Source organism: Schistocerca piceifrons, chromosome 6 (assembly GCF_021461385.2).
Source record: "Schistocerca piceifrons isolate TAMUIC-IGC-003096 chromosome 6, iqSchPice1.1, whole genome shotgun sequence".
Lineage (NCBI taxonomy): Eukaryota > Metazoa > Arthropoda > Insecta > Orthoptera > Acrididae > Schistocerca > Schistocerca piceifrons.
The window spans coordinates 481,157,514-481,175,762 of record NC_060143.1 but is presented as its reverse complement, the minus strand read 5'-3'; the positions used below and the strand labels follow the sequence as shown (position 1 = coordinate 481,175,762).

Below are 18,249 nucleotides of genomic sequence, written 5' to 3'. Positions count from 1 at the left end.
ACAACCCACCATTGCTGTGGTCCCCTCGGATCGCAACAATAGGCAGCAATAATGGTCCTAAGACACATTCTTGTGGTGCTGTTGACGGTGTGAGGTTCATTCCATGTGCGAAAATACGAACTATCTTGCTCTGCGACAACAGTAATGATCTGCATCACAAAAAAGCGTGTGCACATCACTGTTTCGTTAGGAGATCATTTGGAGTATCTTGTGCATCAGATCGTAAAACAAGTAACAATAGTGACCCTAAGACGAATTCCTGTTGTGGTCACGACAATGCACTGTTCAAGCCTTATGGGAAGCTATAAAACTGCCTTACTCGCTGACTGTAGCTCTAATGTAGGACGTTTCGTAGGAACCGGTGTGCACATCGCTGAACTCCTTATGGCTGGGTAGTTGAACTGCAGTGCAGTAGCGGTCCAAATATTTGTGCTACTGTTGGAACTATGCGTTAGGATATTCAAAATAACACAGTCCACCTGCAATCCTGCAATAAAAAGACCTCCCAAAACTTCTGTCTGTTTGGATCGTAACAATATGCAGCAGTAGTGGTCCTAAGATACATCGTTGTGGTACTGTTGACAATGCTCGGTTCAGACCATGTGCAAAAATGCGAACTATCTTACTGAGCGACAGTAGAAATGAGACGCACCATAGTAAAGCGTGTGCACATCATTGTCATCATTGGTAGCTCAGTTGGAGTGCCTTGTATCATTAGATCGTAATAATAAGGAAAAAAGTGATTCTTAGACGAATCGACAGGAAGTGCAAAAGGCTAAGCAGGGATGGCTAATGTAAGGATATAGAGGCTTATCTCACTAGGGGTAAGGGAAAATTAAAGAGATCTTTGGAGAAAAGAGAACCACTTGTATGAACATCAAGAGCTCAGATAGAAATCCAGTTCTAAGCAAAGAAGGGAAAGCAGAAAGGTGGAAGGAGTATATAGAGGGTCTATACAAGGGCGATGTACTTGAGGACAGTATTATGGAAATGGAAGAGGATGTAGATGAAGACGAAATGGGAGATAAGATACTGCGTGAAGAGTTTGACAGAGCACTGAAAGACCTGAGTCGAAACAAGGCCCCGGGAGTAGACAGCATTCCATTAGAACTACTGAAAGCCTTGGGAGAGCCAGTCCTGACAAAACTCTACCATCTGGTGAGCAAGATGAATGAGACAGGCGAAATTCCCTCAGACCTCAAGAAGAATATAATAATTCCAATCCCAAAGAAAGCAGGTGTTGACAGATGTGAAAATTACCGAACTATCAGTTTAATAAGTCACAGCTGCAAAATACTAACGCGAATTCTTTACAGACGAATGGAAAAACTTATAAAAGCCGACCTTGGGGAAGATCAGTTTGGATTCCGTAGAAATATAGGAACACGTGTGGAAATACTGACCCTACGACTTATCTTAGAAGAAAAATTAAGGAAAGTGAAATTACATGTCTAGCATTTGTAGACTTAGAGAAAGCTTTATGACAATGTCTCTTTGAAATTCTGAAGGTGGCTGGGGTAAAATACAGGGAGCGAAAGGCTATTTACAATTTGTACAGAAACCAGATGGCAATTATGAGTCGAGGGGCATGAAAGAGAAGCAGTGGTTGGGAAGGGAGTGAGACAGGGTTGTAGCCTATCCCCGATGTTATTCAATCTGTATATTGAGCAAGCAGTAAAGTAAACAAAAGAAAAATTCGGATTAGGTATTAAAATCCGTGGAGAAGAAATAAAAACTTTGAGGTTCGCCGATGACATTCTAATTCTGTCAGAGACAGCAAAGGACTTGGAAGAGGAGTTGAATGGAATGGACAGTGTCTTGAAATGAGGATATAAGATGAACATCAAGAACAGCAAAACGAGCATAATGGAATGTAGTCGAATTAAGGTGGGTGATACTGAGGGAATTAGATTAGGAAATGAGACACTTAAAGTAGTAAAGGAGTTTTGCTATTTGGGGAGCAAAATAATTGAGGATGGTCGAAGTAGAGAAGATATAAAATGTAGACTGGCAATGGCAAGGAAAGCGTTTCTGAAGAAGAGAAATTTGTTGACGTCGAGTCTAGATTTAAGTGTCAGGAAGTCGTTTCTGGAAGTATTTGTATGGAGTGTAGCCATGTATGGAAGTGAAACATGGACAATAAATAGTTTGGACAAGAAGAGAATAGAAGGTTTCGAAATGTGGTGCTACAGAAGAATTCTGAAGATTAGATGGGTAGATCACATAACTAATGAGGCGGTATTGCATAGAACTGGGGAGAAGAGGAGTTTGTGGCACAAATTGACTAGAAGGGATCGGTTGGTAGGACATGTTCTGAGGCATCAAGGGATCACCAATTTAATACTGGAGGGCAGCGTGGTGGGTAAAAATCGTAGAGGGAGACCAAGAGATGAATACACTAAGCAGAGTCAGAAGGATGTAGATTGCATTAGGTACTGGGAGATGAAGAGGCTTGGACAGGACAGAGTAGCATGGAGAGCTGCTTCAAACCAGTCTCAGGACTGAAGACCACAACAACAAAAGACGAATTCCTGTCGTGATCACGACAATACACCTTTGATGCCACAGCACTAAGGCATTCCGTGGGGTGTGTACCTTGCCCAGCTCCTGCTTGGGTGGTAGAGTTACGGTTCAGTAGCAGCAGTGGTCCAAAAATTTGTGATGCACTCGGTTTGCTATAAGGTGATTCAAAATAGCGTATTCCACGTGAAATCCTGTAATCAAACAACCTTCTATTGCTGTCGTCTGTTAAGATCGTAACAATCAGTAATGATGGTCATAGGATGGACCCCTGCGGTAGTGGCGGTGCCATATGCTGTGTTCGCCACGAGCGGCCGGCTCACCTGGAGTGCCTGGTGTCGGGGTTGGGGCTGGGCCCCCTGGCCGCACTGCCTCCAGGGGCGCCCCCAGCCCCCGCGACGCCGCCCGCCGCCGCCGCCAGCTGCGCCTCGCTGTAAGACTTGAAGGTGACGAGGCGCCGCCCCGTCCCGGCCTCGGACGCCAGAGACGACACGGAGAAGAGCGACAGGTCCGTGGTGACGGACTCGTGCGACGGCGAGCGCAGCATCTTCCACTGGGCCGCGCGCGCGACAGCTGCCGGTTTGTTGACGTCTGCGACGGCTCTCCGCGCCCGCGCCCGAACACTGTGCACTCGCGACTCGACTGCAGCTGGGGCAGACGCGGCCGCGCCCCGAACGCGCCAGTCACGTGGGCCGCGCCGCGGGCTCGAGTGCAGCGCATCCGAGCCCCTCCCCTCGCCGCCCCTCCCCCCACTCTGCCCCTTCCAGGCCGACAGAACCCGTTGCTTACTTTCTGCTACGGTCGATAGCCGCCGCGCCGGGCTATACTGCACGGAGACTGCGCGACCGTGGCGCTGCCGCGCCGCGCGGAGCGGCCCGGAACCTCCCTGTACTCCTGTTTACGGTACCCATCCACAAGCAGGCACACCGAGTGGGGCGGCGCAAGTGCTCACACATTGTGTTCCTCACTACCCTTGGTCTCGCCAAGTTTGTTTGATTTCCATTAGCCACACGCATCAAGGCAGTGAAGCTTTCCATCCGCTGCAAGCAAAATCAGGGCTAAAACCGAAACCAGCATTTTAGCTCTGAATAATCCTTATGTTTCGGTATTTGTTTAGTCTATCTTATGACAGGTTTTTTCTTTCTAGTTTTTTACTAATAACCGGGTAAGAAAAGCAGCATGGCAATTTACTGTAGCAAAAGTACTACAATTTTTGGTTTTATATACCACTTTTTTTTAAAGAAATGAGTAATGATTATTCGTAAAATTACCATTGATTTGCCGCGCGGGATTAGCCGAGCGGTCTTAGGCGCTGCAGTCATGGACTGTGCGGATGGTTCCGGCGGAGATTCGAGTCCTCCCTCGGGCATGGGTGTGTGTGTCCTTAGGATAATTTAGGTTAAGTCGTGTGTAAGCTTAGGGACTGATGACCTTAGCAGTTAAGTCCCATAAGATTTCAGACACATTTGAACATTTTTGAACCATTGATTTGAAATATTGGATCGTCATAGAAACTGGGAAAAGCGATCAGCACTATATTAATAACAACACCTATAGTTAGAAACTAGCAACATGAATTAAGATCTTCGTACACCCATAGTTGAAATGGAGGACAGTGGGACGTCAGCTGGTAGAAATTTATATTAAAAATGAAGAAATTCCTCCAGCTGTATTTAAGGTGTCGATTTTATTTTGGCGACTACTTCCAACGTTGTAACAACGTCATCTTCAGGCCCATACACTTGTTGACGTCAGCTGCGTGCGGCTGATACCTTCAGCACGGAGCACGTCCGTATCTCACCACTGACTTCTAGTATCAGCCGCACGCAGTTGACGTCAACAAGTGTATGGGCCTGAAGATGACATTGTTATAACGTTGAAACTAGTTGCCAAAATAAAATCGACACCTTAAATACAGCTGGAGGAATTTCCTCATTTTAAATATAAATATGAATTAAAGGTCGGTATAGAATTGTAGAGACAGTACTGTACCTGGTGCTGTGTGGATTGGCCTATTAGGGGGTACGCATGTAAGACATGTTCCTATCTAGTCTATACAGGACGCTACCCTAGTTAGGAAGTATTTTACGAAGTGCGGTAGCAGTGACGTTGAATACTCCAGTTACTGTAAAAGATATGCGGTATCATACAAGGAGAAAACATCCACCTGTTTCCTTGGAAATAAGGGTAAATTTGATTGACATCTACATCTACATCTGCATGGATACTCTGCAAATCATATTTAAGTGCCAGGCAGAGGGTTCATTGAACCACCTTCACAATTCTCTATTATTCCAATCCCGTATAGCGCGCGGAAAGAATGAACACCTACATCTTGCCGTATGAGCTCTGATTTCCCTTATTTTATCGTGGTGATCGTTCCGCCCTATGTGGGTCGGTGTCAACAAAATATTTTCGCATACGGAGGAGAAAGTTGGCGATTGGAATTTCGTGAGAAGATTCCGTCGCAACGAAAAACGCCTTTCTTTTAACGATTTCCAACCCAAATCCTGTATCATTTCTGTGACACTCTCTCCCATATTTCGCGATAATACAAAACGTGCTCCCTTTTTTGAACTTTTTCGATGTACTCCGTCAGTCCTATCTGGTAAAGATCCCACACCGCGCAACAATATTCTAAAGGAGGACGGACAAGCGTAGTGTAGGCAGTTCCCTTAGTAGGTCTGTTACATTTTCCAAGTGTCCTGGCAATAAATCGCAGTCTTTGGTTAGACTTCCCCACAACATTTTCTGTGTCTTCCTTCCAATTTAAGTTGTTCGCAATTGTAATACTTAGGTATTTAGTTGAATTTACGGCTTTTAGATTAGACTGATTTATCGTGTAACGGAAGTTTAACGAGTTCCTTTTAGCACTCATGTGGATGACCTCAGACTTTTTGTTATTTTCGCACCATTCCGATATTTCTTCTAAATCGTTTTGCAGTTTGTTTTCATCTTCTGATGACTTTATTAGTCGATAAACGACAGCGTCATCTGCGAACAACCGAAGATGGCTGCTCAGATTGTCTCCCAAATCGTTTATATAGATAACGAACAGCAAAGGGCCTATAACACTACCTTGGGGAACGTCAGAAATCACTTGTGTTTTACCCGATGACTTTCCGTCAATTACTACGAACTGTGACCTCTCTGACAGGAAATCGCGAATCCAGTCACATAACTGAGACGATATTCCATAAACACGCAATTTTACTACGAGCCACTTGTGTGGTACAGTGTCAAAGGCCTTCCGGAAATCCAGGAATACGGAATCGATCTGAAATCCCTTGTCAACAGCACTGAGCACTTCATGTGAATAAAGAGCTAGTTGTGTTTCACAGGAACGACGTTTTCTAAACCCATGTTGACTGTGTGTCAATACCTACAATTTTATTGACGTGCTGTAAACTTGAGATGACTTAATTTTGTGGTTGCTTCAGGGTGAAAAATTGATACCGGCCAAAAGTGACGATACAGGGAAGTCGTTAACGTGTGACCTTTCCCTCTTGCAGTCGCTGCGACCTTCTTCACTTTCGCGACCGTTCCTGGAGAAAATGGGATCTATTTCTGCTGCAGTCTCAAACCAATACCGATCGTGACCTCCTGCTCCTTCACTTTGATTATAATGTTTCAATCTTTGTTCGAGGTCTACTTTTATTGCTGGACGTAATAGCAATAAAAAACCGAAAATCGGTTTTGACATAACCCTGTAATTCTGAGCATTTTTAACAGTCAGGTTAAGCAGGAGACGAAAAGAATCAGTGTAACCGTAAACCGGTTGTTTCAGCTATAACCGCTAATCCTAAGCAAAATTCGCGACTTTTCAAGATAATCGCAAACGAAAAGGCGTTTAACGAAATCCTCGTAGTTCGGAACATGGAAAGCAATTTAATGCAATTATTTGTAATGTAACTTAAAATAATCCTTATTAATTAGGAAGAATTTGAAACGAGATGATCTAACGAAGCGAAAACCGAGGTGAATGTTTCTTATTTTTTGTTTTATCCATCGGATATGGTTGGTGAGAGTGTTCGACAATAAAAGAAATGATTTTGTTTGTTGTAAAAGAACGACTGCTGCTTCCAGTCACAAATATCCTTTATTTACTTCCTGAACGTCGTGTTTTGTGAAGTAATTCCTATTACCAAGTGTATTATTGGTCTATAATGATTTTTTCAGACGTAATGTTCGCGATGTGTGAGAGGCTGCTGGTGTGTTTAGTATTTTTCGTCGTCCTCTTATGCATACACTCTCAGATATTATACGTCACTTACACAGATGACAGCTCACATTAAAAGTTATGTTTCCGTATTGCAAGTGTCTGACAGCTGTCGAAGTTATTTTATAATAAACAAAATCTTTGCTTTCCCATTTCTTTTCTTTCAGCAGCTGTATCTGGTGGGTACAATAAAGAAATAAAAAGAATTGACCTCCGTATATTTTTCTTTAGTTATTTTCAATTCAAATTATTTCTAATTAATGATTATTTTGTATATTTGTTGTTAAGTTATGCTGCATAAATTGCTCTCATATGTACCGCATTATTACAGTTAAGAATAAGAAAGACCCATTATATTGTAGAAAATAATTAATTGAATGTATTGTACGACCTGCCTTAAACCCACAGGAGGCCAGGTTCTCTAAAAACAATAAACAAATACAGAAAAACAACCTATATTGCTGTTAAATTTTACGAGTTTAATATTCATGTCTTCTTTCTAAACCATCAATTTATTTTCGCCAATTTAGTTGGACTTTTCGACATACGAGTATACTGATTTACTTTTGAATATATCGTGGGAGCAGACAGTGATCAATGTTATTACAATTAGTTACTATTAAAATCAGTCTTTATCACAAATTTATTTATTCTGGTAACCGGTTTCGACCACGCCTGTTACGGCAAGAAAGGAAGAATGAATTGATTGTTGGTGTTAATAACGATCATCCTCCTTCACCTCCTCTGCATTACTGCAGATGACGTGTCGCTGAGCACATTTGTTCTGTGCATGCAGTACACGCGAGGCACCTAGTTGTTTCCACTGCACTGTGTGGAATACCAAGGTTCTGTTACAGTTCACTAACCTGCTGTCTTCAAGTTGATGTCCCCACCGCAGAAAACAGCACGCAGGTCGTAGGTTCTGTATCTTGAGGCAGAGGTCCTGTTCTGAAACAATGTATCACTTCTTTGGGATGCCACTCGCGTATTTTAATATAGCCACACGAGAAGACTACATGATCTTAATACAACACCTTATGATACAGCAAAGTACATGATCAAACACAATATTTACGAAAATGTATCTTTACACTATTTGTGGCACGTGTCTGTGCCTCATGACTACCGGAGTGAATCTTTTAATACTGAATACTGGCAAACACATCCTGCGACAGACAACATGTCTGTTCTTCTCGACTGCCTAATGCAGAGTGACGAACAGGAACTTAAATAAATATTGGAAACACATCCTACGACAGACAACATGTCTCTTCTTCTCGGCTGCTATAACGACTCCTTTTCTTACTAGGCTAATTACTGTTTAGCTCTACAGGGCCATTATACTGAAATGTTTCCCCACACCACCTAGTATTGTCTTTCTATTTGTGTGAGTAACTGATACTGTTGTTCTTGTGTAACTATGAGTTGTGCCTGACTGGTAATCAAGTGACTCTGCTTTGTTTCCAAACTCTGGAATTTTTCAGTAATCTTATCATTTATTTCTTTTAGTTTATTAGATTGCTCCTGAGCCAAATTAAATTGCGCACTCTCCAATGCCTGGAATCTACGATTCATGTCGTTTGCAAACGTGGATTGTGACGCTGCAAGATTAGATTGCGTGGTTTCCAATGCCTGGAATCTACGATTCATGTCATTTGCAAACGTGGATTGCGTGGTTTCCAATGCTTTAATCCCTTGTGTTATGACAGTCAAACTTGACATCAGCTGGGATAACAAATCGGTATTCTCAGCAATTGGCGATTGCACTGGGCTTACTGAGGATTGTACCGACACAATTTTCGGTACAGTCATTTCGTTTTCGCACGCGTCTGTGTCAGAGATGAAATTCATGTTGTTTGTTGGTTGCTGCATATTTCTCTGGACTTCTTTCGACATATGAATGTCGGAATTAGCAACCGTTTGTGTCGACGGCATGAGCGCATTAATTATTGCTGGTTGCTCAGCCGTAATCGACATATCGCTAACGACGGCGGTATTAAATTCTGTGGCACTAGTTGACGATGCATTCACACTATTTAATTCATTTTGTGGCATTGTGATGCGTGCTTGCTTATTGGCTTTGAACATAGATCTCGTTATCACCATGTAAATGTGCAATTGACAGTTTCTCCTCTAAGTAAGTCCTACAAAAGTGACTATTAAACTTTTACACACGCAAAAACGTTAATGTCCTAATGCTGTTAATGTACACTTTACAATGTGACACAAAAACAGTGCATAGATAACACATAAAATGTTGTCTTACTATATCTACTGAAATACTGGAATTCTAGTAAAAGTAATATAGCAACTCTATTTCTACATGAAGGGTCACTACAATGCATAAATGCTCAAGAAAGCTAGTAATTCAAATGTTCTGGCCTTTTTGAAGTTTCTGCTCGGCCGCTGGGACGGCGCACTCGTTCTCTTCGTAAGATACTCCCGCACGTTAGCGTTAGCATGAAACATACAAAGGACCATAATGTAGTTACTCTATAAGACTAGACATATATACACACAATGAAACATTACTTACTAAATTACTATCATATTTATATTGCAGGATCACTATGAGTGTTGTATCAGGATCGTGTCCTGTCACGGTCGCCATTTTGTAACGACTCCTTTTCTTGCTAGGCTAATTACTGTTTAGCTCTACATCGCCATCAGTTTCACACACCGCCCTGTGTACGCTGTATGAATTTACCCACAACAGTGAACATACAGTTACTCACACAAATAGAAAGACAATACTAGGTGGTGTGGGGAAACATTTCAGTATAATGGCCCTGTAGAGCTAAACAGTAATTAGCCTAGTAAGAAAAGGAGTCGTTATACTGCCTAATCCAGAGTGACGAACAGCTCGAAACACTTCGCGCGCCATGCCAGAAAAGGCGTGACCCGAACGCTTCCGAAGTGTTTCGTCTGCAATTTCGTCAGTCTTCTGTGTTTGATTTAAATTGTTTTTAATAATTCTAAAATGACTGATTGATAGTCAGCTGTTGAGAGATATTTATATTAAAAAGTGAAGTCATTCCAATAAGTAGTAGATTAACTAATAATAATAACTACACTTTAATGTTTTGGCGCCGTTGCTCCGAACACAGCAGCCAATCACAGAGTAGTAGCATTATGCAGGCGGTCTTTCTCACGGGAATTGTACCGAATCTGACATCTGTCACAGATACCTCACACCACATTTCGTCATCTATATACTCCTTGCATCTACACTGCTCTGGGAACAGCTTCTTGGAGCCTAATATGATGGCTGACTAAGCCAGAAATATTACACTGTGGTCATCTTCAGACCAAAATGCTGTATGAGCAGGAGCCTCCTTCTGGTGGTAAATCACTGCTCCACCAGAAGGAGGCTCCTGCTCATACAGCATTTTGGTCTGAAGATGACCACAGGGGTGGCCGAAAACGGTTACCAGAATAAATAAATTTGTGATCAAGACTGATTTTAATTGTAACTATTTGAGTATACTGATACTTCACGTGCAGTAAATGCACATAATTGTTAGAGGAATATTCCTTTCTATTTTTTTACGTCTGGTCAAGGGTTTAATGAGTATTTATCATAATTTTTTATCTTTTATAAGAAAGACCTATGGAGACTGCCTCTGCCTGGATCGAACAGCTACGTAACGATATCAGAAGAAGAACCGTGTAGGATACTACCTGCTATTTTGTTTTCTTTTCTATTTTTGAGTCATCAGTCTTTTGACTGTTTCGATAAGCGGACGGCTACGAATTGTTCTCTTTTAATCAATCTCTTCATCTCAGAATAGCACTAGCACCCTGTTTCCTTAATTATTTGTTGGATATGTTCCAGTCTCTTTCTTTCCCTATTATTTTTACCGTCTACAGCTTTCTCTAGAACCACGAATGTTGTTGCCTGATGCCTGAACGGATGTCTTATCATCCTGTCTCTTCTTGTGGTTAGTCTTCTCCATATGTTCCTTTCTTCGCCGATTCTGCGTAAAACATTCTCATTTCTTATCCTATCAATCCTTCTATGTTCAACGTCCACCTGCTGCACTAAATCTCAAACACTTCGATTCTCTCCTGTGCCGGTTTTCGCACTGTCCATGATTCACTGCCGTAAAATGCTGGGCTCCACTTTCACAGAAATTTACTCCTCAGATTAAGGCCGGTGTTTGTTACTAGTAGACTTTAACCGACCAGCAGTGCTCTTTCTGCCTGTACTAATCTGCGTTGTATGTCTTGCTTGCTTTGTCCGCCATGGGTTAGTTTGCTTCTTGGTTAGCAGAATTCCTGCACTTCGTCTAATTCGTGGTTCCCAATTTTGATGCTAAGCAGAACTTACTCCATTCCATTTTGACTGGCTGTCACACCAACACTTCTGAACTATTTCAAACTGCAAAGTTATTTATTTCAGTATTGCATTTCACTTGTTTGGAGCATGATCAGATTGTCTATAACATGAAAATAGCCCATTAAGAAAATAATAGAGAGAAGGGCGTGGTCCTATCTTGCACAACTACGCGATTAAATGAGCTGGAATATATACTAGAACTTACTTAAAAGTAAGTCGACATAAAACCTATCCGTCATAGGGTCCTACAGAATGAGAAGTGGACTTAATTAAAATGAATAAAGTACGACAATAAGCCATCCCGTAGTGTATTAAATTTTAAGGAAACAGATTTCAGTACTCAGGAATGTGACTTACTAAATAAAAGGTTCAAGTATAACATTCTACCTCGACTTGATGAAAGGATGGTTATGGCTTTGATGACAGATTTAAAAAAATGCTCTACCACTTGCATCGAGTCGGAAAAAGTCAAGACGGTATGTAGTGATCTTACTGAAAAGGCTACCCATAAAAATCCAGTAATAAAGGCCAGGTGCTTCTAAATTTTATTAATAATAGGTTGAGATCTGATGAAGCATTAATTGTTCGTGCTGATATGGGCTTACATCAGTCGTCATTTGTAGGAAAGGTTATAAAGCTACGTCCTTGCGATTTTTTGAGGAGAATAACAGCGAAGAAATGGAATATGATACTGGTGAACTGAAATGTACACGAATGGTCTGAAAACCCATATAGACGGCTGCTGCAGTATTTTTTGTCCTGACCTCGTACCGAAATTGAAAGTGATGAACCCTAGAACACTAACACTTCGTACCTAAATTGAGACTCATACGGATAGCTTTCCGACATGTCCGATAGTTAATCTTATTGGGAACCCAGGTGAAACTGCCTCCAAAACATATTCTTAACTTCTTAGAAGTAATGTTGTAGTTTCTAATAGAAGGGAGTTGGTTCAACTTTTAAATGATAAAACTTTCCTAACTTACATAGTTTGCTCTCTCTGGATATTAAAAGTCTGTAACAAAACTTTTCCTTTGGATGAGACGGCCCTTATTATACAAAAAAATTTCTTTGAGCATCGTCAGCTAAGCTTCGATGAAATAGTAGGCCATCTTACTGATGTTACTTACATCTTGCCATTACTTCCCGTTCAAAGATCAGTATTGTAAGCAGAAGAATGGTTTGGCCATGGGCAACTGCCTAACAGGATGTCTCGCGGACATTTTTGTCAGTCATTGAAAGTGTAGCTATTTTAGGCAGAATGCTAGTCGTTCGCATCAGGTCCTCTTCTACCGCCTTTACGTAGATGATATCATTATTACCTTCATCGGTCCTGTCTCTCATAGATCATACACCCAGACATATTTACTCACAAAGCGAAGGACTGTAACAGGGAGCGTAACTATTTAGACTTGCAGCTTCGGCGTGGTGGAATTCGCTTTGACACCTGTCGTGAAACTACCACTAGCGACTCTATAATTCATGCCTCCTCCTGCCATTCTTACGCGTACAAATTGAGCTTTTTCATATCTGTGGTAAACCGCATTAGTGAGATCCCGCTCATCCTCTCTTCCACAGAAAAGTAATTAGGGAATTTGAAACGCATCGCTGTAAACAATGCTTACAGTTGTAACCTCCCAACAGAAAAACATTTATTTATGTATAGATTCGCATTCAGTGTAATCTCCCCACAGATAAATTTCGTAACCTACCAACAGTTTATTATTCCGTAACCTCACAATAATAACGTGACTAACCTCTCAATAAAATTGTGGCTTACTTATAACCTTTCAATAATTAACTGACTATGAATCTAAACTGGTAAATTTGAACGTCAGCAGTGCTGCGTCATGGCCCTGAAAGATCATTCTGAATAAATTGAAAATTCTTACCTCAATGAAGTCGCCGGATAACGCGTATATATCTGCTCCTATAAGAAATTTTTCTGGCACAGCCCAGTGCAATGCTGGCCGATAGATTTGTCATGTATAAAAATAACAACAAATTTTTTTCTTTACAATAATCGGGATGACCATGGATTGGAGAAATTAGTAAATTCTTAAAATTGAGATAAATGATTGTCAAAAGTTAATTTTTGTAAGAAAGTTTATTATTAAGAGATTTTTTAAAAACGTTTAGATGGGACTTGATATAACAACAGTACATATGCGCGAGGCTGCTTTTACCTTATACTACATCGCTCAGGCACCGCCATCGCTCCCCACGACTGGCCCAGCCAACTCGATACACCAGACTGCCAGCTACTACTTACTGCTACTGCTACACAGTTCGTACTGCAGTCAGCACTGCTCTCTGGTGAGAGATTCTCTTATAGCTTACATATCGCAGGCAGCGCTTGATCAATCCATCGAAATTACATCTGCTCGAGTGCGCTAGCAACAAAGTCCTTAGTCATGGACCTCTTACACAGTCCTGAAATAGTTGATAAAGTATAAACAAAAAACATCCAAATTTGTGAGGGTCCCATTTACTGGAATCTCTCCTGTGAGCTGGCTAAGTTCTTCAAAAAACGGGATATGCGTGTTAATTTTACTACCGGTAGTAAAATTCAGATTTATATTCATAAAGAGCTCCGCTGCAGAGGTAGGTATGCAGGAGCTGGTGTGCGCGTATTGGAATGCAGTGATTGCAAAATGGCTGATACAGGCCGGACTGGCAGAATGTTAAAGATGAGGTTTAGTGAGCTTTTGTTTACCAAGAAAGGCCAGGCTTTTAAAGCATTTCGCTTTGGCCGAGCATCATAAGTCAAGCAGGGAATGAGTCTCCCACACTGTGTTCAGAAGGGGAAAACTGAATATGCTTGAGGAGTTGGAGATTGTTAAGCACCTGCATGTTGACAAGCATCAGTAAAAATCAGATCTGTTACGACTAAGTTTGTAGAATGTTGGTACAATGGTACGCAGCGTTACTTGCTTAGGGTAGGTCATCGTTTGTGATCCGCAAATTTTATCACGATGGCAATTTAAATTTTAGCCAATGTGCCGCGCATTACTGGACCTTTATGGCATACTTGCCTTGCTATTGGTGAAGTTAACATCACTTTACTGGTTTCTTCATGTACAGGCAACTTAATATATATTTGGTTTTACGTGATTTTGTATGCTTCTCTTATTTTATTTGTTTCTTGTGATTTCCATAAACACATTTTATTCTATTTGTCTTAACAACTGATTCTATGCGCCACCTGGTTATCTTTTGCCACATCTATGTGATCGCTAAACGGACTTGTTCTGCCGCGCGCAACTGAAACGGCGTTTATAGTTCTTTAAACGTGGTCCAACGCTGTGCTGATATGGCGAAGTTTGCTGGTGTGGTTAAGGCAATATAAGCTCTTTATTTGTAAAAGTCTTTCCGTCTCGTTCATGTACGGGATGGATTACTTTCGTACTTCCTTTCTTTTTATTAGGTCTACTTCTCGTTCTGTGGCGCTCTGTGACGGATGAGTTTATATCCAGTTACTATTACGTAAATTCTAATATATATTTCAGTTCATTTATTCGCTTAGTTGTGCAAAATAGGACCATTTTCTTCCATCCTGTTCTTAATGGATTGTTTTATTGTTCTATAGACAATCTGACGATACCCCAGGAGGATGGAATGCGTTGTTGAAATAAACAACTTTGCAACACAGCCTGTTTCCCTATCTAATACTAAGTTTATCGCTAATCTCATTTCCGCTCCTCCATTTTACTTTCGTTATTTCTTCGATTGACTTTCAGTCCATATCCTCTACTCATTAGACTGTATATTCAATTGAATACTTTCCACAGTTTTTCTTCACTGATCAGGGAAGCGGATGACTGTATCTTTGTCTCATATCCTTTTTTAATCCGAGCGCTGTTCATTGTCTTATTAATATTTTTCTCTGTTATTGCCTTTTTGTGTCATCAGCTTTCTGTGTGGTTTGATGCGGTTCGCCACAAATTCCTCTCCTGCTTTCATGTCGTAATACTGGCAACGTACGTCCTCAATTATTTGCTGGATGTAGTCCAATCCCTGCCTTCCACTGAAAGCTTTTTCCCTCTACAGCTTCCTCTAGTATCATGGTGGTTATTCTGTGGTATCTTAACAGATGTCCTGCTGCCCTATCCATTCTTCTTCTCAGTGTTTTCCATATATTCCTTTCCTCTCGGTTTTTCGGGGAACCTCCTAACTCGACCTAATTTTCATCATTCGGCTGTAGCACCACATCTGAAATGCTTCGATTCTCTCCTGCTCCGGTTTTCCCATAGTCCATGTTTCACTACCATACAATGCTATGCTCCAAATGTACATTCTCAGAAATTTCTTCCTTAAATTAAGGCCTATATTTCATACTAGTAGATATCTCTTGGCCAGAAATGCACTTTTTACTAGTGCTATTTTGTTTTATATATTCTCTTGCTTCATCTGTCATGGGTTATTTTGCTTCCTAGGTAGCAGAATTCCTTAACTATATCTACATCTTAAACACCAATTATAATGTTAAGTTTATCGCTGTTGACATTTCTGATACTTTTCATTCCTTTCGGCTCTTCGATTTACTCTCAGTCCATATTCTGTATTCATATTCATATTGTGTATTCATTCCATTCAGCAGATCCTGTAATTCTTCTTCATTTTCCCTATAGCTTACCCCTATTTTTCTCAGGATTTCGAACATCTTGAACCTTTTTACTCTGTCGTACGCTCTCTCCAGTACGACATATTCTACGAACGTACCTTGATTTTTCTTTAGTCTTGCTTCCATTATCAACCGCTACTTCAGAACTCTGGTACCTTTACCTTTCCTAAAGCCAAACTGATCGTCATCTAACACATCCTCAGTTTTATTTTCCATTCTTCTGTATATTAGTCTTGTCAGCAACTTGGAAGCTGATTGTTCTATAATTTTCGCACTTATCGGCTCTTGTAGTTTTCGAAATTGTGTGGATGATGTTTTTCCGACAGTCTGATGGTATATCGCAAGTTTCATGCATTCTATACACCATGCCAACTCCACTAATGATTTAGGAAATTCTCATGAAATCCAACCCTTCTGCCTTATTCGATAGCAAATCTTCGAAATCTCTTTTAAATTCTGATAGTGGATTCCCTAACTCTTGCATGTCGCCTACTGCTTCTTCTCCTATCACGTCATTAGACAAGTCTTCCGCCTCACAGACGCCTTCAACGTACTCTTTCCACTTATCCACTCTCTCCTCTGCATTGAACACGTAGAGTTCCCATTGATCTCTTAATGTTTCCACCCTTGTTTTTAATTTCACAGAAGGTTGTTTTTATTTTTCTGTGTACTGACTTAGTCCTTCAAACAGTAATTTTTTTCGATTTCTTTATAATTCTCATGTTGTTATTTCACCGTAGCTTCCTGCACTTCCTATTTATTTCATTCGAAAGGGACTTGTCTCGTGGTCGTGCGGTAGCGTTCTCGCTTCCCACGCCCGGGTTCCCGGGTTCGATTCCCGGCGGGGTCAGGGATTTTCTCTGCCTCGTGATGGCTGGGTGTTGTGTGCTGTCCTTAGGTTAGTTAGGTTTAAGTAGTTCTAAGTTCTCGGGGACTTATGACCACAGCAGTTGAGTCCCATAGTGCTCAGAGCCATTTGAACCATTTTTGAAAGGGACTTGTATTCTTGTATTTCTGAATTTCCTTGGGCGTATTTGTACTTCCTTCTTTCGTCGGTCAACTGAAGCATATCTCGTGTTTCCCAAGGTTTCTTCGCAGTTGCATTCCTTGTACCTACGCTTTCCTCTGAATCGTCTATAATTGCCCTTTTTAGAGATATTCTTCTTCATCTGAACTGCCTACTGAGATATTCATTATCACAGTGTGTTGTGTCACCGCCAGACACCACACTTGCTGGGTGGTAGCCTTTAAATCGGCCGCGGTCCGTTAGTATACGTCGGACCCGCGTGTCGCCACTATCAGTGATTGCAGACCGAGCGCCGCCACACGGCAGGTCTAGAGAGACTTCCTAGCACTCGCCCCAGTTGTACAACCGACTTTGCTAGCGATGATTCACTGACAAAATACGCTCTCATTTGCCGAGACGATAGTTAGCATAGCCTTCAGCTACGTCATTTGCTACGACCTAGCAAGGCGCCATTATCAGTTGCTATTGATATTGTAAATAATGTACAGACAAGAGCTACGTTCAACATTAATGGATTAAAGTTAAGTATTCCACCAGCTACATCCTTTTTTTCTAGTCTAACTTCCTTGTCCTGTTCCAGACCTCACGCCAGACTGCGTGAGCTAAAACGCGTGCCTTTCGGCTTCCTCTTACATTAGAGGGTTGGCCCTCTTGCCAAACCACAACACAGTGTGTATCCAACTTCTTTGTGCATTGACGCTTCCTTACTAGCCTCTTAAACTTCAAACTACCCTTCATCGTTGCCAAATTGTGATCTGAATCTATATCTGGCGCTGGGAGCACCTTACAATCCAATATCTGATTTCGGAATCTCTGCCTGACATGATGTAATGTAACTGAAATCTTCCTGCATCTCTCGGCCTGTTCCAAGTATACCTCCTCCTCTTGTGACTGTTGAACGGAGTATTCTCTGTTACCATCTGAAATTTCTTTCATAAATCAGTTAATATTTCTCCTGACTCATTCCTGCTACAAAGTCCATATTCTCCTGTAATCCTTTCTTCTGCTCGTTACCCTACAGGCGTGTTCCAATCCCCCATGAGCATTAGATTTTCATCTCTTTACATGCTGAAAGACTCGTTCAGTATCCTCATATACTTCCTGTATGTCTTCATCTTCTGCTTGCATCGTTGACATGTACACCTGAACTGTCGCTGTCAGTGCTGGTTTGCTGTCGATTCTGATGAGAACAACACTATCACTGAAATGTTTACACTAACTCTCAGTCCTACATTCCCTTTCACAAAGAGTTCTACTCCCGTCATACCATTTTCTGCTGTTGTTGATACTTCCCTGCAGTTACGTGACCAGGAATCCTTGTCTTCTTTACATTTCACTTCACTGGCCCCCACTATATCTAGATTGACGCTTTTAATTACCTTTTCAGTTTTTCTAGCTTTCCCTCCAAGTTTAAACATCTGACATTCCACGCCCCGATTCATAGAACGCTAAACGTTAATTGATTATTCAAGTTTTCCTCATAGTCACCTCTTGCTTGACAGTCTCCTCCCACAGATCCG

The 18,249-nt window shown here is 41.4% G+C and overlaps 1 protein-coding gene across 1 annotated transcript in view; it reads right to left on the bottom strand.

The window, feature by feature from the left end:
- Positions 1-18,249, bottom strand: part of LOC124803392 — a 319,564-nt gene that overhangs the window by 276,377 nt on the left and 24,938 nt on the right. Inside the window, exon 2 of the mRNA XM_047264575.1 lies at positions 2,844-3,414. Coding sequence (XP_047120531.1) covers positions 2,844-3,414 — 571 coding nt within the window. The remainder of the gene's footprint in view (positions 1-2,843; positions 3,415-18,249) is intronic.